The sequence below is a fragment of the Parasteatoda tepidariorum genome, chromosome 2, assembly GCF_043381705.1.
Source record: "Parasteatoda tepidariorum isolate YZ-2023 chromosome 2, CAS_Ptep_4.0, whole genome shotgun sequence".
NCBI lineage: Eukaryota > Metazoa > Arthropoda > Arachnida > Araneae > Theridiidae > Parasteatoda > Parasteatoda tepidariorum.
Window position 1 is genome coordinate 50,670,376 of NC_092205.1, and position 23,559 is coordinate 50,693,934.

The following is a 23,559-nucleotide window of genomic DNA, read 5'->3' on the forward strand; positions in this document are numbered from 1 at the left end:
GGATTCTCGTTGGACTACTAAGGATTGAGAGGGGTGTGTCGTGCTGAGGCCTTCATTCTAGGAGGTGTTGGCTGTGCCCGAGGGCCCCAGGCACTCAGGGGACCCTTGAGAATCTCACTTTTTATAAATTGCATTAAAAAAAAACTAAAAATAAACAAAACTGCCTTTGTATTTTTTTAAAATAAATATATTCTACTGTATAAAGTGAGTATTTAACAGCAAACCTAGGTCCAGATATAACGAGTAGTATATTGTTTGTCTACTGTAAGAACTCCCCCCGCCACTAAGTCTGAGACCGTCTGCTGCTATGGAAACAAGAATAGCGCATTTCGGGAGGGTAGCTTCTTTTCACTCTAGATCTAACACAATAGACCGAAGAAAAATATTCCCTTTCTCTCGTCGGCCCAAGCCAAAGCCTGTCCTAAACAAAGATCCCACACCCCTACTTGAAATAGTTATACCTCGTTACCATAGTCACCGCTACCGGTCCAGGCGAATGGCTAGGGGAGTTTTTACTTTAGACAAACTATAGTCTCAACTTAAACCATTATTTACATAGAGGGCGTTGTCCACCGGAAGCAGACACTCTGTGACAGTTCATTTTAAGCAGCATTCGGTGAGAATACTCCTTAAGTATAATGAGAAAAATACGTAACAGTTAAGTTACTGATCTGGTTTAGCCTTTAAAAACAAAGGTAGGGAAGTGCAGAGGAGATCAACTGCAGACATAACGGATTCCGGTATCCTATACCAAAATTAAACTCTGTTGTTGTTGCTAATCACGGAATCGTCTAGCAGCGCTAGTAATTAAAAAAATGAAACACTACGAATAATAACTATAAATCAATAAATAAAAAATAATAAATAAATAATGATAAATAAATAATAATAAATAAATGATAAATAATAATAAATAAATAATGATAAATGAATAATAATAAATAAATAATAATAAACACATTATAATAAATTATAAATAAATAATGATCAATAAATAATAATAAATACATTATAATAAATTATAACTAAATAAATAAAGTCATAAAATTATATTATTCATTACTTCTTAATGGCATTTAGATTTTAATTAATTGTTTCCTGTTTCAATTAACAGAGGGCGTGATGAGACATTAATGATGAGATATTTATTTTATCTTATGCAGATATTTCTGAGCACCTGATATGTTTGAGTGGAAAATATGTTTGCATTGGAGGCAGATGATCATTGAGTTAGTGTGCGAGTCTATCTAACTGAGAAACGTTGCATTGCCAATCAAGCGAATGATGACGTAAACGTATAAACAATACAAACAAACAGCGTGGGAGATCGTAACAGCTGATGTGATAACCCAAAATCACGAATGTTTCAGAATGAAACACAGATTTTATAAATGATAGCGATTCTCCGATCTAATAATACACGGGTGTGAAATAATTAGCAATCTTTGAGGGAGTATCTGTAATCAATGAAGTTATTACTACAATATGATAAGTCATTTGAATCACTTATCAAATTCTCCAATTAACAATAGCAGAAATGAAAAATGAGAGCTGTAATTCATTAATAAACAATGAATTTTAGTAAATGTGGTTTAATACAAGCTACAAATTCTTAAATTAAATTTCGTTCAATTATCCTTTAATTAAATAAATGCTCTAAAATTTAGTAAGTAAAAAAAATGCAATACAATGAATGTTAAACAATGAATTTTAGTAAATGTGGTTCAATACAAGCTACAAATTTTTGTATTAAATTAAATTTCGTTCAATTATCCTTTAATTAATTGAATTCTGTAAAATTTTGTAAATACAAAAAATGCAATGGTACATAAAAAGCATCCAGAACTGTTCAAAATAAGGCTTATAAGACTTCAGTTATGTTCGGTTTTAGAAAGGCTTATCAGAATTTTAAGATCATTTTTGTTGTTTAAATTTTTAATTTTGAGAGAGCATTATAATTTACAAATTCTTAAGATGTTTTATGTAATATTAATTATATTGTTTATTATTGGTTTACTTTTTTTCAAAAACAAATTGGCAAAAAAATCAAACAAACTGATATTTTGCTAGGAAGAGATTAAAAAAAAGGCGACAATATTGGGAATATTGAAATAAGTTAGGAAGCGTGCTGAGACTTAAAAATTGTAAATCTTTGGCAAAGGATAGGCAACTGAATGGGGTCGTCATGGCATTTTCTTGGCTGTAGTGTCAAAGAAGAAAAATTGGAAACAGTAGGAAAAGTAGAAGATTTTTAAAATAAAATACTATAAATAAATTTGAAGTAGTTCAACTTTTAAGTTCATGAAGAAACACTCTAAAACATTGTATTTATTTATTTATTTAATACAGCAGCCCAGAAAAAAATAAAAGTATGAGGTTTATTTACTTATTTATTTTATAACCTGTTTCCTCTATGTTAAAAGACTTCGTAAACTATTTATTAATAAAGTTGCAGTCGAAATGCAGATAAGGTAAGATCGGCAGATAAGATAGGTTGTTAGTAAATGTTAGTTTCCTACTTGATACATTCAATTTATGATACGATGATCTCTTATTGACTGACTAACGAAGTGGCAAAAAAAAATACTCTTGTCATTTTAACTAATGCATTATATTGGTGACAAAATATAACATTAACACCATTTGTTAAATTAACTAAAATTAGCTATTATTAGAGGCGTGACGCCGAAATCCAAACTTTTAAACGCGACGCAAATATTTATCAGTGTTTATGTACTTCGTTTTTCTGGAAATTTAAATTCGCAACAATCCATTCATGTGGCAACATCTAACATTATATCAGATAGATAAACACAAGTTAGAGGAAACAAACACACAGTTCAAAGAATGGCTTTAGTTTGAAATATCCATTTGCTGATATTCAAGACCGCACAAAGCACGATTATTAGTACTTTTATACAAAAAATAAACAAGCTTTTCTAGCAATGTAAATAATCGTTGAAAGTGATTCGTGCGTATTTAGAATGCATAAATATAATTGTTCCAAGATTTTTATTTCTTCTTTTCNATATTTTTTTAAAATTATTGTTTTACTTTTTTTCAAAAACAAATTGGCAAAAAAACAAACAAACTGATATTTTGTTAAAAAAAGAAAAAAAAGGTGACAATATTGGGAATAATGCAATAAGTGAGGAAGCGTGCTGAGATTTAAAAATTGTAAATCTTTGGCAAGGATAGGCAAATGAATGGGGCAGTCAAGGCCTTTTCTTGGCTGTAGTGCCAAATAAGAAAAGTAGAAGAAAAATTGGAAACAGTAGGAAAAGTAGAAGCAGAAGAATTGTAAAATAAAATACTATAAATAAATTTGAAGTAGTTAAACTTTTAAGTTCACGAAGAAACACTCTAAAACATTGTATTTATTTATTTATTTGATACAGCAGCCCAGAAAAAAATAAAAATATTAGGTTTATTTACTTATTTATTTCATAATCTGTTTCCTCCATGTTAAAAGATTTCGTAAACTATTTATCAATAAAGTTTTTTTTTTTTTTTTTTTTGTTAAAGTTAAAACTTGATTTAAAAAAAGCAAGGAAGCGGAAGAGAGCAATCGCAAATTAACAAAAAATAATTAAAAAACATAACGCAACTTTTAAACTTTCATGCTAATTGCTGCAGTCGAAATGCAGATAAGACAAGATCGGCAGACAAGATAGACTGTTCGTAAATGTTAGTTTCCTACTTGATAAAATTCATTTATGATACGATGATCTCTTATTGACTGACTAACGAAGTGGCAAAAAAAAAAAAATACTCTTGTCATTTTAACTAATGCATTATATTGGTGACAAAATATAACATTAACACCATTTGTTAAATTAACTAAAATCAGCTATTATTAGAGAAGTGACGTCGTAATCCAAACTTTTAAACGCGACGCAAATATTTATCAGTGTTTTATGTACTTCGTTTTTCTGGAAATATAAATTCGCAACAATCCATTCATGTGGCAACATCTAACATTATATCAGATAGATAAACACAAGTTAGAGGAAACAAACACACAGTTCAAAGAATGGCTTTAGTTTGAAATATCCATTTGCTGATATTCAAGACCGCACAAAGCACGATTATTAGTACTTTTATACAAAAAATAAACAAGCTTTTCTAGCAATGTAAATAATCGTTGAAAGTGATTCGTGCGTATTTAGAATGCATAAATATAATTGTTCCAAGATTTTTATTTCTTCTTTTCTTAGATCTGTTTCTGTTTGGAAAAATAACAGCATTATAACCATAACCTCCACTTTTTTTAATACTAGCTGAATACCATTTTTTTTTGTAAGGGGTGAATATAAAAAGAAAACAATCAATAAATCGGCCCTAAGCAACACTACAAAATCATCGATAAATCTGAAAATTATATACTGACTTAATCCAATTATTCATCCATTTATTAATTATTTGCGGCCCTTCCCGGTGACTTTACGCCATTAAATGAAGCAAAACATGTTTTTTTGTAGTTTATTCAATCAGAATAAAGATTAACTGTATTCAGTATCACTTGGCATGATGCTACCGGTTACGGCCAACTCATGATAGTCAAAAGGTATCACAATCAGTAACTTTCTCCGTTATTTATCCTTTCGAGGGTCTGTACTAAAACAGTTCATTGATGCAGTTTTATTAATTACCAAAAAGATTAATATAATACTCTGTACTTATATTAGTAGATTTGGTAACTATTACATACCCTTCAATATTAAAAAAAATAATAATAAACTAACTACATATAAAATAAACTAACTACCTACAATTGCCTTAAAAATATCCTGGTACTGCCATCTGGTGTGTAAAATGAGAAATAAATGTTTTCCGGGAAAGAGAAATTAATTAGTTTTATTCTTATTGGTGCGTTACTACTGAACACTCCAGCCCGGAAATATCACGGGGGCGAGAAATAGAAGGCGAAACCTCACCCCGTCATTTTCACGGGAGCGAGAAGGAATCGGTTAATAAGAAATTCTACTACTGATTTTCCGTTGTTTCAGAAGATATTTTTTTCACTGGTAGAAAAAATAGTGTTTTAACAAATTAAAATTAAAATAAAGTTTTTCCCGCCACTAATTATAAATATTTTAAACAGTATATTGAAGGTCAGATGAAGAAATGGCCATGCTCTGAAGTAATTATCAGGGTCATAAAAGAATTCGATTTGATTTTAAAATTTCGGCCTGGTAATATTAGTAGGGCGATTCTCTCGGTTCCCCCTAAACAATTTAGTACGTTTTCTCCAATAACTTTGCTTTTTAGTGAAATAGCTTTCCTTAAAATTTCAATTAATACATATAACGAAAAGTAATTAGGCATTAGCTTCAATAATTATAAGGCGATTTCTTACGGTTCCCAAAATTNTTAGTTTATTTTAAACTAGATGTCAGCATTAATCAAATACGTGTATTTGTGATATGTGAAAAAACTAGGCCTTTTTATGACCGTTCTCTTGAAAATTAACCGATCGTTAAGGGGTTAATACTGCAACAGTTACCATAATACGAGCACATATTATACCAAGAATGATTAAGCGTCACTTCGGGAATATTAGTAGGGCGATTCTCTCGGTTCCCCCTAAACAAATTAGTACGTTTTCTCCAATAACTTTGCTTTTTAGTGAAATAGCTTTTTTTTAAATTTCAATTAATACATATAACGAAAAGTAATTAGGCATTAGCTTCAATAATTATAAGGCGATTTCCTACGGTTCCCAAAATTGAATAAGTATCTTTTCTCCTTTAAGTTTGCTTTTCAATACATAGCTTAATATTATTTTTTTTTAAAATTTCAATTAATATATCTTACTAACATTAATTAAACGCCAATAACAGAATAGCTGTTTTTACGTTTCTCTTAAATATATTAGAACCATTTTTCAATTAATTTTGCCTTTCATGACTAATTGGTTTTCATTTCAATTACCGTTGACTTTAAATTAGTTTCATGGAAAGACACTTTAAAACAATTACTACGACCAAAACGAACACGTAGTTTCTGATAACTTTGAAAATACTAATTTGGTGGCGTAGTTTGCCCATACCACCACGTTAATGTTGATCATTGAATTTATCTGACATAGTGAATAAAAAAAAATTTAATATTAAAGAACGTGAAAAAACTTTTTTTTTGCTCAAATAGAGCTATAAGCTAGCAAACGTATGATTAAAAGTATATGAAAAAACAGAATCTAGTTTAATTTAAAACAATGGTTAACGCTTAACAAATGAGAAAACTCCATATTCTCAAACTGCTCTTCCGAACAATCTAATTAAAAATTTTGGACAAATTTTAAGATCCAGGACTAAATATTGTCCCTTTCACCCACTTTCCAAACGGTTCTAGCGTAATGATTGAGACAAAGACAAAGAAGGCACATAAACTCTTCATTTCATTGTAACAGATTCATAAAGCAACATCTTACACAACAGAACAAAAGTTAATGACTAGTTGTTCCAATCGAGAACGATATACCAGAGCAAGAAACATTTCTATAAGCACGCAAAAAATTAAGCCGATTCAATTTCGTGCTGTTTACTTTTTAAAAGAACAACACTATTAAAAAATTAATGATTTAAATAAATGGTAATGTTCAAAGGATAAAAGAATTCTATTTCATGATAACAATAAAAAATCTATAGTTATTTCAGAGAATTTATTGATTTCCCTTTTATAAAACGCAACAAAAGTTTTTATTGATTATAAAGAATAAAATAGATTGGTTATTATTAACCACATTAATTATTTCATAGCGGAATGTTTTTCTTAAAACAATAAAGATACATCTACACTGCTAAAGATAAGATACTAATTCCAAAATAACTAGAAAAACATTGAAAAATACCAGCATCATGAGAATGGAAGATATAAACGACATCTCCGCTTTACTTAACATTCATAAAGGAACAACTTGTACAATGGAACAGAAGTTAATGACATGTTGTTCCAACCGAGAACGATATACCAAGACAAGAAACAGTTCTGGAAGCACGCAAAAAAATTAAGCAGATTCAGATTCTCACTATTTACTTTTTAAAGGAGGATTACTATTAGGAAAATGTGGTGATTTAACTGAACTAAGGTATTGTTCAGAGGAGAACAAGATTCTAGCCAATAATTACAAAAAACTGAAGTTATTTCAGAGAATTTGTTAATCACCGTAGATGATATCTTCTTTTTTTTTCTTTTGTAAAACCCAACTAAGGTTTTTGTTGGTTATAAAGAATGAAAGAATTCGGTTAACATTATGTTTTCTAAAAACAAAGAAACATGGTCGCCCAGGGTATGCCAATGGTTCAAAATTAAGAAGAAAAATCTTGAATATTTTCGCGTCTTTTAAAATATTATGAGGAGAAGTTTATTTATAACTCGCAAATTTATTTTGCTCAAATGCCATTTAAATGAAAGAGAAAAAAATTAAGTCAGAAAATGTACAAAAGAACGAAAAAGAGAAGGAAGTTTGAGAACCGTAAATAGCAAGAGGTCAATCTGTAAGAAAAGATAAAACTTACTTCGTTTACATTTTCTTTTCTTTCTTTTTTTTTGAATAATACATTTTAGAGTAAAATGAGTAAGTCACACAGAAAGCCATTAAAACAGATATAATAGACAAAGCTGTATGTTTGAGGAAAATGGATAGTAGACATGATGACAGAAATATAAATGATAATTACAATATATAGGTCAGTTATTTGCTAGAATATTTATTTTATTTTATACTATTAAATTGCAGAATCTATCGTATAAAAAATTTAAATTTTTGAGCTTTTTAACAAGACAGACATTTATAAATATTACGGAAAATTAAAGGGGAGTGAGACAATATAGATTAATAAATACAAATTTTACTATTAATCTTAGTCAAATTTAGTTCCTAAAATTAATAATTTTGATTTCTGTTGATCATAAAAAAATACAAATTTGTTATTTGATACAACTGGATGAACCACGGGTATTAATAAAAGTAAACTAAGGAAAAAGTTTTTAATAAATGAACATGAATACAATTTCCTGCTCAGTGAAACGTAAACAAGCACGTTTAAATGTTGAAAGAGGCAGTAATGTATGAAGGAAGTTAAAAAATAAAATCAAACTGAATTTCAAACAATCAAAAAATTCCAATTAATAAAAAAAAAAGTTAATACAATATCACAGACACCTAATAACAAGGTAACAAAAGAAGTGATTGATTGCAAATCAAGGTACGATGTAACATTCAAAATTGCTAACAAGCCGTAAACCTATTTTTTTTAAACTTTATTTTTCTTTTTGAAAATTGTTAGAAAAATATTTCTACACAAAATTCCATTATAGAAAATGGGACTAGTACTTTATCTTAACGTATAGACAGACACTCTTGGTGATGAAGTATTTGAATTAAGTAGAAATAGATAATTTGATAAAATTAACAGAATTGTAAACACAATAAGTTTATCGATTGGCATTTTTAAAATGAATTTTACAGTGTAACTTCAGCAAGGAAAACAACTGATGAAACATTTTAAGCGGTTAATAGTGAATCTTCTATTAATGAACTACTAGAATTAAGCGGGAATAGATAATTTGATAAAATTAACAGAACGGTAAACACAAAAAGTTTATCGATTGGCATTTTTAAAATGAATTTTACAGTGTAATTTCAGCAAGGAAAACAACTGATGAAACATTTCACGCGGTTAATAGTGAATCTTCTATTAATGAACTACTAGAATTAAGCGGGAATAGATAATTTGATAAAATTAACAGAACGGTAAACACAAAAAGTTTATCGATTGGCATTTTTAAAATGAATTTTACAGTGTAATTTCAGCAAGGAAAACAACTGATGAAACATTTTAAGCGGTTAATAGTGAATCTTCTATTAATGAACTACTAGAATTAAGCGGGAATAGATAATTTGATAAAATTAACAGAACGGTAAACACAAAAAGTTTATCGATTGGCATTTTTAAAATGAATTTTACAGTGTAATTTCAGCAAGGAAAACAACTGATGAAACATTTTAAGCGGTTAATAGTGAATCTTCTATTAATGAACTACTAGAATTAAGCGGGAATAGATAATTTGATAAAATTAACAGAACGGTAAACACAAAAAGTTTATCGATTGGCATTTTTAAAATGAATTTTACAGTGTAATTTCAGCAAGGAAAACAACTGATGAAACATTTTAAGCGGTTAATAGTGAATCTTCTATTAATGAACTACTAGAATTAAGCGGGAATAGATAATTTGATAAAATTAACAGAACGGTAAACACAAAAAGTTTATCGATTGGCATTTTTAAAATGAATTTTACAGTGTAATTTCAGCAAGGAAAACAACTGATGAAACATTTTAAGCGGTTAATAGTGAATCTTCTATTAATGAACTACTAGAATTAAGCGGGAATAGATAATTTGATAAAATTAACAGAACGGTAAACACAAAAAGTTTATCGATTGGCATTTTTAAAATGAATTTTACAGTGTAATTTCAGCAAGGAAAACAACTGATGAAACATTTTAAGCGGTTAATAGTGAATCTTCTATTAATGAACTACTAGAATTAAGCGGGAATAGATAATTTGATAAAATTAACAGAACGGTAAACACAAAAAGTTTATCGATTGGCATTTTTNAGTAGTTTTTGTTTGAATAGGCTCAAAAACGTTCAAATTTGTGACAAGTTACAATTTAATAATCGTGTCACATTCACTTGAGTAATTTAATAATTGAATTTACTGTCCGCATACTCATTGTAAATATTTGTCTAGGAAATTTTTACAAGATTAAAAAATTGATTTTTTTTTTAAATTTTTTATTATTATTTTTTTTTAAACCTAAAAGTACTTAACTTTCAACCAACCGGAGTCCGAGTCCACTCGTAATAATAAAAGAAAAAAAGAAAAAAAAACGATTGAGACAACGAAAATAGCGAAAAATATTTTATTAAAGTCAAAACCAACACTACCAACATTTATTTCACACCCACATAAAATAATGAATTTAATATAATCACGCAGTACAGAAAGTTTTTATTTGGAAGTCCGCTTGCCCAGAATTAAGACAGCATATGATTGAAATTTGAAAAAGAAAAAAAGTATATGCACTCCTTAAAATACAAATAAAAAAAATAAAATAAAAACTTCGATTAATGGATGTATTTGGATGGAACAAATTTGAATAATTAGAGTTCAATTGCACGTTTTAGAGAAAAGAAATAGGTAGTCGGATCGATTAATTAAAATAATGCAAAAAAAAAAACAAGTATTAAAAAAAAAATGCAATTATATTTTCTCAATCGAAAGGAAGATTACTCCAGTCAACTAATGAAAGCTGTTCAACACTAAAAATAAAATTGCCTCATGATGTATCAAATAGTTCTCTGAGAATTATGTGTCAAAGTTATGTCAACCATGAACAATACGTATTATTCATACAATAATAAACGTATTTAAATTTTTCAACATCCATTTCTGACAACCTGGTTAACAAATTTAGAAGAAAAAAAGAAAGATAGGATTACATTTTATAAACACATGAATCGGTTTTTTAGCCATAAAAAGAGATAGATAGAAAAATATCGATTATAAATTTACGAAGTAGTTTGAGAAATTTATAAACAATATATGAATTATTCCCCGAAAAAAATATTTTTTTCCAAAATTCTTTACAAATTAACACAAATAATAATCGAGCTTGTTTTGCATCACATTAAATTTTTTTTTAAATATATTTACAGTTTCTTTGTTTTTCTTTTAACCGAAATTTACTTACTATAAAATTACGATTTCAAAAGTTTGCTACAAAAAAGAGTGGCCATATTTTTTCAGTAGTTGTTTTAGATTACCGTTGGAAGTTAGATTCAAATGTTACAAGTCCTCATTTTAGAGTTTAAAAATAATAATATTTGTTCCTTAAAGATGTAGTTTCAAGCATTAGTTTAAATAAAGGGAACGAACTAGCTATCCAGTTTGTTTGTAGTTTCGTCAAGTCCTAGACCTAGTTTGTTTGTAGTTTCGTAAGTCGCTCCCATGTGAGGTTAGATCCAATGTTGTAAGTCTCCCTTTTAGCGATTAAAATAATAATTGTTTTATGCTTTGATTACATAAAGATGTAGTTTCAATCTTATCTCGTTTTGTTGTTTCGTCTGATCCTAGATGTCATAATGCTAAAAACAGTAAGAAAAATTAAACTGTTCGAAAATTATTTAAAAAAAAGAAAAGGGAAATAGTGTTGAATAATAACTGAGTGAATCTAACACGAAATAAAACTTCTAGTACACCATAAGGAAAATAATAATGCAATAGAAAAAAAAAAAGCACACCTGTTGTAAAGGTGAACTTAATATACAAGAGGGAAATGGAGAATACGATATGAAAGATGCAGGTCCCTTTCTAGCAGATGGCTTTACAAGGGATGCGGATGGTTGGTTGGCAAATCTGCAACATCTGCGATGGAAACCATATCGCATTGAATTTGAATTCACAAAGAAAACCGGATTTTTTACGAAGATCAGCCATTACACGTTTTGAAGCTTGCCCTTTCATCCAAGAGTTAATAAAATGGAAAAAAGAATTTGAGCAATAATAAAAATTGAAACACATTAATTGAAAACCATCGAAAGTAATAACTTTAAGTAGGTATCGCAGCACTTAAAATATATAAAGATTTAAACGAAAATAAAAAGAAAGAAAAACAAATGGATCTTTAAACAATTAGAAGTTATCCTTAAATATCATTTTTTTCCCCCAGAAAAAAGTGTGAAGAGAAATTTAGAAAAACAGTTTAAGTAGAACAAAATGATTCACTCAGAGAGTAATATTTTTTAACTTAAAAGATTATAATAGTTTGAAAGAAAGTAAAGGTGATAGTTTGGATTATGTACTGGAACACATGGGTAAATTTGTATATAATCTGCATTATTTAAAAAAATATTATATAATGATTCTTAAATTTGCAATAAGATTTTGAAATTGTTTATAAATCCACAATTTTTTATAGGTTTATGAAATTCCTATTTAGGTCTCTCTTTAGAAATATTGGTAAAGCACAATGTAAAACACCTCAACCACAAATGCGTATTTTGTTAACAGAACATTTAAGTATAAATGGACACAGTGTAAGACTGTATTGTTTGATTTTGATGGAAGATCTTAGTTACTAATTTAATTTTCTTCTAAACCAATGTAATCATCATAATTAAAAAAGATGAGATGTTTTTTGACGATAACATCGTAGATATTTTTTGAAATTTTTATATCGCAACCCTTTCCCTGTGGCGCATAGCATGGTGAGGCCAGTCATTCTGGTCCGACTGCCGCAAGCAAAAGGAATTTAAATATATTACTTCAAGTATTTTATAATGAATGGGTTTAACTATTAGACTAATTTCTCGCCCATGCATATGATTTTATCAACATTTGTAGAACATTTGGCGACAATTGTCGCTAAACTGGCGAGAATGCTAATTATTCTTTTAAACATTTGAATTTTGCATTATGCGGATCTATTAAGTTCCTTCAGCGACTTTGATTAAAATAGAGATCATTCCAAGTAGTTTTTGTTTGAAACTTTATTTTTTTTTTTAACCACAACCAGCACTATTATATTTTACTCTTCATCTTCATTCTAATTTATTTATTTGCTCTGAACTAAAACTAAAAATCTCTGAAAATAATCATGGATTACATATTTTCCCCCTTCAAGCTCTTTCAGTATTGTTTTTTTTTTTTCCATCTAAAATTTCATAAAATTTATCGAGCTATTTTGGAACCAAACGCTCGGTAATCTATTGTTTTAAAACATTCTCATCCCTAAAAAAGATTTTGCAACATTAAATAAACTTTACAAAACTGTTTATAATAAAAGAATCTTATTGATGCTCATGAAATTGTAAATTCGAAATTTCTTTTTGAAGAGAAATATAAGTCACGATATTTTAAAAAAGAGTGCAATTACTAAAAGATTTATTACTGCATTAACTTCTATATGAATGGAAGAAAGCGAAACAAAGGAAATGAAAGTTGGTTAATAATCTTGTCAAAATTTCTAGTCAAACCAGAAAATGTGAACGGAAGTTGAAGGCAAGCAAGAAACAAAACACTTTTCAAAACTTAAAATATGATCCTCCATTCATTCCTTTAAATAAAACACGCCCAAATTTGATCAAAATTCAAAAGTGAATTATTCAAATATTTTTTTTAAAAATAAGGCAATTTGTTATTTAAAGAAAAAACAGGGTTCTAGTTCTTAAAATATCTGAAAAATAAAAGTATGTATATTAGTTTACTTACTCCTAGAAGTCAAATCCACTCTAACTACTACAATGCTTTCAGGTAACAAAAATTAATAAATAAATAGTTAGCGATTTGAATAAGAAGAGGAGAAATTTAAAATAAATTTCTTTACGGTAATAACTTCAAATATTGCTAAAACAAAGTAAAAAGATAACAACCGTTTCTACCCTTAAAAATATTTTGAATCGGTTTAGTAGAGTTTGAAAACAAGTCCACGGTTTGAAAAATATTTAAAGTTTCATACGCAAAAGCTTTACAGTATACATTTGATAGACAAATAGACACAAAAATAAATAATAAGCAAATAACAAAAAAAATGGAGCTTCAATATTAAATAGTCGGGGTGGTTATTTTTTTTTAAGTAATGCATAAAATTAGGAATCAAATTTTAAATTTCCTCCCACAAAAAAATACCATCATTGACTAATTGAAGATATTTTTCAGAATTTAATGTACAAGCGATTAAATAAGTATGTATGGAGTAACTTAAAAAAAAAGGCACATTTTTACATTCAACACCTTGGTTCAAGAAACTAACTACACATCTTACGAACCGATAATAAAATATCCACCAAAACAAAGAGTGCAATCTATTATTATTTACTAGCTTCAGGATTCCTTCAAAACAAGGCATTTCTTTTTCTTTCATAATCTGAATTTTGTAGTTTATAATCAGATCTTAAGTTGAAATTTAATCTACTCTTAAAATATACAATAAGACAAATTTGAAAAATGTTTTTTAGTACTTATATACCTAATAGTTTTAAACTTTTTCTGTAACAGAAAAAACGTTTCCACAATATCAATTGCCATATAAGATGCTTTATGCTAAGATACTACTATATATGCTTGTAAAAATTATGAATTATCTTTCAAAATAAAAGTAGCTGAGTTGTAAAACGAGTTTTCGGGAGAAAAAAAAAATAACGAACTACGAAGTGCGTCATCTTATCAAGCTTCATTTTCATTAATTTAGTCAGTTAAATGAAAATCCCAATTAATACGCTTTATTATCTACAAATAAATAATAAATTAGAGCTTTAAAATAATACACAATATTAAGTTAACACGTATAAAAATTCAGAAAAAGATCTTAAATTTTAATTTAGAAATCGTCACAATAGTTAAATGGACTAGTAATTATATTAAGAACATTAAAGACTAACAAAATAACGAGTTAAAAACCAAAAGACGAAGTTAGGGAAGTAAAATAAGTTTTTTTCCGCTAAATGCACGATTCTTACTACCTCCTTCCAGTTTCCATAAACTAGTCTAGTTAATTCAAAAAGCTGCCTATTCTTTTAAGAAGGAAACGAATCTGACATGCATCAAAGCGAAAATTAGGCCAATTTCAGTCCAGTGAACCAATTCGCCTATGAAAAGAATGCAGATAGTAAGATTCTGATTTTCGCGATCGTAAGGCGTGTATTATTAAAATACCTTCAGTGTGATGAATTTGCTTTGAATAATTAGAGCAATATTTTTTTCTTGTAAAGGTACAACATTTTAACAGTAAAATTCATAAAAATCAACATTAGTTAGTGAATGAGATAAATTTTTAAAAAAAATTGATAAAATACAGGGTAAAAGTAGATAAAAAAAATATATTATTTATTGTTAATCGAAAAACAAGTACACATACACACGTTTCCTGTATATTTAAAACTAACATCTGAGAATAACGCATCTGAGGATTTGATTTTAAATTTGTTTTTGAATCAGTTGTAAGTTAAAGAATGTAAATAAAATACGATAAACTGCTTAATTAGCAGTACAGTTTAAGATAAAAAAAATATCGAAAACAAACATTTAATGCCAGTAAATTTGGAGATATCAGTATAGTTTTTAAAATAAAACATATTTTGAAGAGTGGATGGTGTATTTTCGCGATAAAAATCTTTTGGGAAGGGAACTTTAACGGCTCCAAATTTCTTTTGAAATAACCCCTGAAAAATAGGAAAAACTTCAAATGTTTTTAAATTCAAAAATTTATTTATAGATTTATTCGTATCATACATATTTGTCAAAAATATAAGAATCGTTTAATTTTTATCGTTTAATTCTTAAGACAAATTTATATTGTTCTTTTTAAAAATAATCTAGTTACTGATAATTCTCTGCAAATAGCCTAAAATGACGTAAAGGAAATTTATTTTAGTTTTTTCTATAGAAAAATGAAAAAGTTATTAGTTTAATATTATAGTTAGAAGATGTCTTTATTACCATATAAGTTTGAAGTATTATTTGAAAAAAATATTTTTTACTAATTTTTAAACCTAAAATATCTCATTCCCTCATTTGCAACTCTATTAACCTATAAACAAAAACATTTCTCACGGAAATATCAATACTTTTCTTATTAAACCTTAATCTTTTAAAATTAACAGTTGTATTATTTCTATGCATTAATTTTTTGCTTTTTAAATAGGTTTTTACTCAGCATAAAAGTTGAAAACTCATAATTTATATCATTTCCTCACTCATTGCGATTCAGAATATTCCAGATAGATACCATTATTTTGGTAGAAACAGTGCACATGTTTTGAAAAAATTTTAAAATTGGGAGAAGTTCTTCAAAGTGTAAAAAGGAACTGAACAAGCAAATTGGATAAGTATTATGATGACACTCTCATTTGCTCAGTTAAATTTATGAAGTTAACTTATTTTCTAAAAATGGATTAACACGTGTTTTAATTTCCTCTAATGGAATAATTAAAGAATATATGTTAATTTAATTGTATTTATATGAATATACTTCAAAAGCAAATAATACTTATTTTCTCACTTACTCACTCATTGTGAGAGAATGGCACTTATGAAAATTAAGAAGTTAATTTATTTTCTAAAAATGCATTAAGTGTTTGAAATTCCTCTTATGGGATAGTTAAAGCATATATACTGTTTAGGTAACGTTAAATGAGTAACACTTCCGGCATCTTCCGAGGTGAAGAACTAAAAGTTCAGTACCTGCCGTTAGAAAAAAAAGTAATAATCAAGAGCCACAGTAATTTTTTAAATATTAAGAATGACAGCTAGTGTTTTGTTGTCTAGTGCCTTGTCTCTTATCTCATTACAAGAAAAAAATAAAATCTCACCCTTGAATCCTACGCAGGCTGAACAAAGTGATCACCCACCTGCCTACTGACCATAGCCAGTCATGCTTGACTACAGTGCTCAACTGGGAAACATGTTTTTACGATCAGTCCACTGCAGGACTAATTTTAATATAGACACTCCTTTACATGTGATGTACTTGTGAACCCAGAAACTAATTCAGTTTTAAGTTATGCTGTACTTATGAAAACAAAATACTAAGTTACATTTAGCCTCATTTCTGAACTAAAATACACATAATAAAAATAAAATTAAATAAAATTATTTAAAACAGATAAAATGTAATAAATTTACTAACAAATTAACATAAATAAATTTCTGAGGATCCCAACATAACCATTTAAAAGAGAAAAATCAGTAAATAAATAAGTAAAATTTATAAAACTGTAAGTTAGATGGTTAGGATTAGATGCATACATATTTTTTTAATAATTGTCATAGAAGTCCTTAATAAGACTTAGGCAAGTTAGCACTGGCAGATAAAATGAAAAACTTTTTGCAAACATGAAAACTTAATTAAAAAAACTAACAATTTTTTAAATCTTATAACTAATTACCAACAAGCATGATCTCTAAATTTTGGCAAAAGTTGTAGAAAATAATTCATGTTGTGTAATAATATTTTGTTATTCTCACAAAATTCTAACTCAAATTTAGCTATTTTTCAAAAATGTAAAACTGATCACTGACTTACCTTATTTTACCTTATTTTCAGAAAAGACAATTTTTCAATGAGTTATGAAAAAAAAAAAATCCAAGAGCATGAAAAGCTTTCAGAGTAAGAATTTGTGGGATCATGTAAATTACACATGATCTCACATGTAAATTTAAGTAAATTATGCACATCTACACATCAGATTGAAAAGGTTTCAACAACAGCAACAGATCAACTAACATTACTACCATAAAGTACAACATAGAAGACTAATGCCCTAACTTAAACAATTAATCATTGTTTTGTTATCCTTAATTAAACTTATTATATATTTTAATAATCAAACATAATTAACCTATTAACAAATTTATTAATGAAATAATTATAAGTACATTTCTTTTCATGTGCAAACTTTATGAAATATGCATTATTTGCCAAGGGGAGGAAAAATATTTAAAATCACGCTAGTAAAAAAAAAAAAAAAAAAAAAAAACTCTGACATTTAAAAGTTATTTTTCCAATATAATGCAAGGTATAAAGCAAGAAATTTATGGAATTTCCTCCTCCCCTAACATAAAGAAAACAAAATAACAGAAAATATTTGAAAGCAGATTTTTTTCTTTTTTCGACTTCGATATGATTATCAGCACATGATAGTCAGGCACAATGAACTAAGCAAGCGAAAACTGAAGAATTTGTTAAAGTGCTAATAGGTTCTTTAATGGAGAATAAGAGAAAAAAAAGTGTAATGATGACATTGAAGTAACATTCAGCAATATGAATAAAACTGATTTTAGCACATTCTACAAATTGTAAAACACCTACTCCAATGGAAAATAATCACACCAACCAAGTACCTATAGGGCTCTATTTTTAAAAAGCTTCGAAAAGAATACCATCTAATTTTGATCTCGGTCAGACAACATGAACAGCGCCTGAGCTGGTACACACATTATAACCAACGCGAGGACTTTTTGCCATGTCAGTTTTAATGTGCACCCTACTGCATTTGCACACAGGTTGTTCAGTCGGCTGCAAGGATCGAACTCACAACCCCCAGATTTCCACCAGTGGTGTGAGCGTTAATTAAATCTTTAATCATTGAATTATATAACAAACAACTAGAGTTGATAATGGCAATAATAATAAAGGTATATAGTAATTTTATAGGAATAGGAAACAACTTTATGAGGCAAACAACTAGAGTGGGTATCTTAATGACAATAATAATATAAGCATATCATAATTTTATAGGTATAGCATAAAAAATTTATCCATAAATTTTTTTTGGACCATTTTGCACACATTTAAGAGACTGATTTGTTTCACTCCAACCTGGCAACATTGAATAAGTCAGAGCATAGAGCAGCACAATATGAGAAATAGTTTTTGGTGACTGGGAATTTAAAACACTCACCAAGTTAGAAATGGATGTCATAAAATACAAAAACTTTGTTTGTGAAATAAACAAAGAATAATAATCTAAATTTAATAAATAATCTAAGAATCTAAATTATAATTTGAAAGTTTTCCTATGCTCAATCCAATTTATTTACTTATTAATAACTGCTAAGCAAAGACAATGAGTAAAATTGGTACAACAATGTTAATGCCATTATATAGGTGCACCCACCACAGACGGCAGTTACCACGAGAAGGGTAGTGGTACCAACGTAAAATGAAATATATTATCGTTGTGTAATTTAAAATAATTAGATACACTTATTAAGTTCTGCAAATATGATATCGAGTTTTATTTTGTGATCTGTTAATTTAAAATGTCACCAGCCACTATTAGCAGAACCTAAATAATATTTTGAATTTTCCTCCAAAAAACTTTCAAGTAACAAAATTTTAATTTTTAGTTTATTAAAAAAGAAATAATTTTTTTAATTAAACATTTTAAAACTACTAATTAAAATTAATCAAGTATTCTCTCATCATTTTAAGTGAGTCTGATTACATGAACTCTTTTGAAAGTTAAATGCCATTAGCAAACAATTGCCTTAAATCAAATAAAAAACACCAATTATTCATGTAAAATTAAGTCGACTTATTTTATATTAATGATGAGAATAATAATAATAATAAAAAAAACTTTCTACAAAAATTTAAAAGGTTTCTAATAAACAGCACAAATATGAAAAATCTATAAGCAGAAAATGATACACACATTTACTCTATAAAAATACTTCGGGTATTTTCTAATTTTGTGTACTTATATAAGGAATATTCAGTCATGAGACCTCTCATCTCAACTACATTAATTTAATAAGTTCCACAAAAGTAAAGTTAATAAAAATTCAATCCAATATTAATATTTGAAAAAAATTATAAATTAAATACATATTTCTTGCCTATTATATTAATAAAAGTTAGTTATAAGTTCGTGCCGATAATGTAAAAACAAATTAAATATATTAAAATTGCTAAGATTAATTTTGGGATAGTTCCATATTGTGATCAGTCGCACCAACTACAATCATCTAAGTGCCAAATGAATTCTAAACTATAAAATTTCTTAAGAAAAAATAAAGAAGTGTGCTTGTGGGTCCCTACAAGTTATACCCTACAGGTTGCCCCCTTTTTGCGATGTCTTTGGTTTCTCACAGCCGCTCTTTGTAAGCTGTCAAGACTGGGTGATTGTTCTGCTGCAGATCATGATAGGGAAATCTTTTAATTATTATCAAATATAAGTCTAGCCTCTTTCAGAAACTGAATTTATGAAATAGAATTTAATATAGCACAGAAAATTAAAATCATGTTTCTTTAAGAAAATTCTCTTTACTCAGTTGCAACAAAACTTCCTGATAAGTTTACGATGAAAACTGATTCTTGAAAATTTCTACCATACTATTATTTACATTCAAATAATTAATACTAACATATTTTACAATAAGCAAAGCAGTGACAGCTTTTAAGAAATGATAAAGTATAAAAAAAAGACAAATATTGGGACAGCTTATTACAATTATTCAATCACATAATATGCCTAATTAAAAAAAAATTGCTTTGCCATATAACAGTACCATTACTAGATTAAAGGTTATCGATGAATAAAAGTTAACAAAGTTTACAATATGCTTCAAATATAGAAAGCTAAACGCACAAAAATATCTAAGTCTTAAAATAATTTGAATAAATTACACAGTATGACTTTACTGTTTAGTTATGAGTAAGTTCTGCCTTCTTAATAATATAAACAAATAAATCCAGTTCAAAATCTCACCTTCATTTGAAAACAAACTCCACAATTTTGCTAAAAGAATACCCATTGTTTAAACACGCTCAGAGAAATAATGAATTTATTAAAAGCACAAAAATTCTCCTTTAATTTGATTTACGACATTACACATTTCTTTTTCTGTGATCTTGAAAGACCAAACCACGAAACATATTTACAATTTCTTTCTGTGGCTAATTTTGATTAAAATTGTTATTTTGTAGACTGTCATACTTACACTTTCTGATAAGATTTCAAAAGTTTTCATAAATTTCAGTAGATGTCGCTAGTAAATTGGAAATTAGTATGATGTGTTTCATTGGTTCAAGAAGTATTTTATTAAAGGTTCGATTCTAACTTTTACTGGAGAAGGGACTCTTCTCACTGCTAAAAAAGAATTTTTGAGACTGTTAACCTGATTTAAGGGCCACTCACACTGAATGCGATTTTTTTTCAAGTGAAAAAAATTGTACCTAGTGTGAATAGTCCTTCAAAAGCATTCCCATTGGTTGAGATTGTTGCACTTCCGATTACGTCGGAGAAATATGAAAACCTTATTGGCGATCGAAGTGGGCTGCAGGTGGCGTAGAGCAGAACTCTTTTTCTATGGCAACACTTCACATGCTTTCCCCATTAGTGTGTGGAAAGTCATAGAGGAAGAAAGTACGTTAGTTTCTCTCTTGATTTTCATATAGATTAAAATCTTTTAACTTGAAAAACTATATGGAACTGAAAACTACATTAAACATAGTTCTAAAGAAAAGTATCACGGAAATTTTAGAAAATATTTTTATTAAGCAAAAAGGAAAAATATTAAGAAAAGCGAAAATATCGTAGTGCATTTCTATATAACTGAAACGAGGAGGAGACGGAAGGGAGAAGGGCTAAAGGCATGAAACCGGTCTCTCCCCAGATGGCGTATTCGAGTGTTGCGATCGCGAATTGGCAAAATGTATTTCACCCTGAGAGACTTACCAATCAGGTTCTTTTTTTCTCTCGGCATTAATCGAGGAGGCGGCAACTGCATTCAGTGAAGATGCTCATGAATTTTATATCATCGCATCTCGTTCACATCTCGAACATATTACAATGATCCATCATCTGAGAAATGCATATGTGGCGTGTTAAGACTCTTTCTCCAAGTAGGTTTATGGATGGTGTATTCAATATAAAAGTAAACAATAACAATCTCGAGCTGTATACCTGCTCTAGCACCGGTTAGAAAGTTTGCAATTGCTACAGCTCATTCTGCGAGGCGATATTTTCAAACGGATAATTTTGTTTTCGATAATAGGAGTAAATCAGATAATTTCTGAGCTCAAATCTGCCGTATTTCTTAAGATATTGATGTTATTGAGTAATTTCGGTGAGTATGATGTGAAAATTTGCTTCAGTTATCGATACACATAGTGTTAAAAAAGGTCCCGCAGTGGACAGATCGTTAAGACACGTTTCCCAGCAGATCACCGAAGTTAAGCATCACTGGCTGTGGTCAGTGTGCGGGTGGGTGACCACTTGGATCAATCTGCGTAGGGACCGAGGTTGCGCGGTATTGGTCCTCGTTAAACTGTTCTACTGTAAAGTGCTCGACGTCGTCAGGCTACCGAAGTGTGGGTGCCATCCCCTAGCAGAGTATCAAAATCGTGATGGCATGTCTTCGGATCATCCTCAGGGGTGTTTCTCAGATCGTCGCAAATAGCCCAACGTGCAGCTCTAGTGCGACGTAAATTAACTACAACTACAAGTGTTAAAAAAGGTGGCATGGTTACTAGATTTTGAATAACTCGCTTTTTTGGCAGTGCTTATTCGGCCTCTTTCCATTTCTTTATTAGTGTTTGTTCTTGTTGCAAGCTGCGCACCATTTTACGTCAGTGTTCGCGCCTTTAGCATTGTAAACAAAAGCATTATTTGCATTGAAGACACGAGTAATATATAATCAAATACCACGTTTGAAAGAATTTCAAGACACAATGATCACGTTGTGAGCCAAATGGCTTTAAAATACACGGGAAACAGTAACCCGAAAGTATAGGCAGTATAGAGCTTGCAGCGTTCCCTAGTGTAAAAAACACCATCCATACCATCTTGATGTTCACTTTAGCTTAATTAAACCGGTTTTCCAAGCGTTTAAGCTTTCTTAAACTGCTAGTGGAAACAAGAAGACCGATTCTCATAACATACAAAATATTCGCAGATGCGATTTCGGAAATATTACAAGAGAAAAATTCAATATGAAAATTCCTAGATGCTTTTAAAAACCTGATCATAGTTCGTTAACCAGGAGTTGGAACTTGGTTCCACCTCCTCGGACGCTGAATTAGTTTCAGCGCGGGATAAAGAGGAAAAATATCTCCGCCCTTTAAATTGAGGCAACCCTTATAGCGTGCCAAACGCAAACAGTGAATTCTGTTACACCTTTCGTTACTCTAGCTAATTAAATATATTTTAAATTCAAAAACTGTTGTTTTCGAAGCAAAATGTTTCAAAAAGGACAAACTATTGGCGATCGCAACGCTCGAATAAGCCATTTAGGGAGAGACGCCATCTAGGGGTTTCATGCCTTTGACCCTTCTCCTTCCCTCCCCTTTTCTCTTCAGTTGTATAGGATTGTACTACGATATTTTCCATTTCTTAATATTTTCCCCTTTCATTTCATAAAAATATTCTTTAAAATTTCCGTGATGCTCTTCTTTAGAACTATGTTTAATGTAGCTTTCAGTTCCATACAGTTTACCAACTTAAGAGATTTTAATCTGTATGAAAATCAAGAGAGAAACTAACGTACTTTCTTCCTCTATGACTCTCCACACGCTACTGGGGAAAGCATGCAAAGTGTTGCCATAGGTAGGGAGTTCTGCTCTATGCCACCTGCAGCCCATTTCGATCTCCAATTCACTGAAAAGAGAGAAATATCATCAAATTTATGAAATATTTAATGTTAAAAAAATGCACATAAAGATTGCGAAATAAATATTTTTGTCATACAATAGCCAAATAGCAACCTTGTTCAGCATTGTTGACTACCTTCACCCCAAAATAGCGAAATAGTATCGTCGGATATCACGTGATGTAGGCGGAGCCAAGTGCCCACTCCTGGTGAACGAACTATCGTTGCATAATTTTTATGAGTGACTGCCGCCACGTACTCATGCGCATCTGCAAATTTGAATGCAGTTAGAACGGTTCCCCAGTCTTGACGTCCCGCAGTGGACTGATCGTTAAGACACGGTTCCCAGCAGATCACCGAAGTCAAGCATCACTGGCTGTGGTCAGTGTGCGG

General features: G+C 29.3%; 1 protein-coding gene across 2 annotated transcripts in view; it reads right to left on the bottom strand.

Annotated features, from left to right (window-relative positions):
- LOC107456694 (ADP-ribosylation factor-like 5) overlaps window positions 1-23,559 on the bottom strand; it is a 47,117-nt gene that overhangs the window by 18,044 nt on the left and 5,514 nt on the right. The window contains exon 1 of one of the 2 annotated variants that reach the window (XM_016074632.3): window positions 20,286-20,548. The exons of the other annotated variant lie outside the window; for it this stretch is intronic. Coding sequence (XP_015930118.1) covers window positions 20,286-20,331 — 46 coding nt within the window. The 5' untranslated portion in view covers window positions 20,332-20,548. Of the gene's footprint in view, window positions 1-20,285; window positions 20,549-23,559 lie in introns of those variants that run through there. 2 annotated transcript variants of the gene reach the window in all.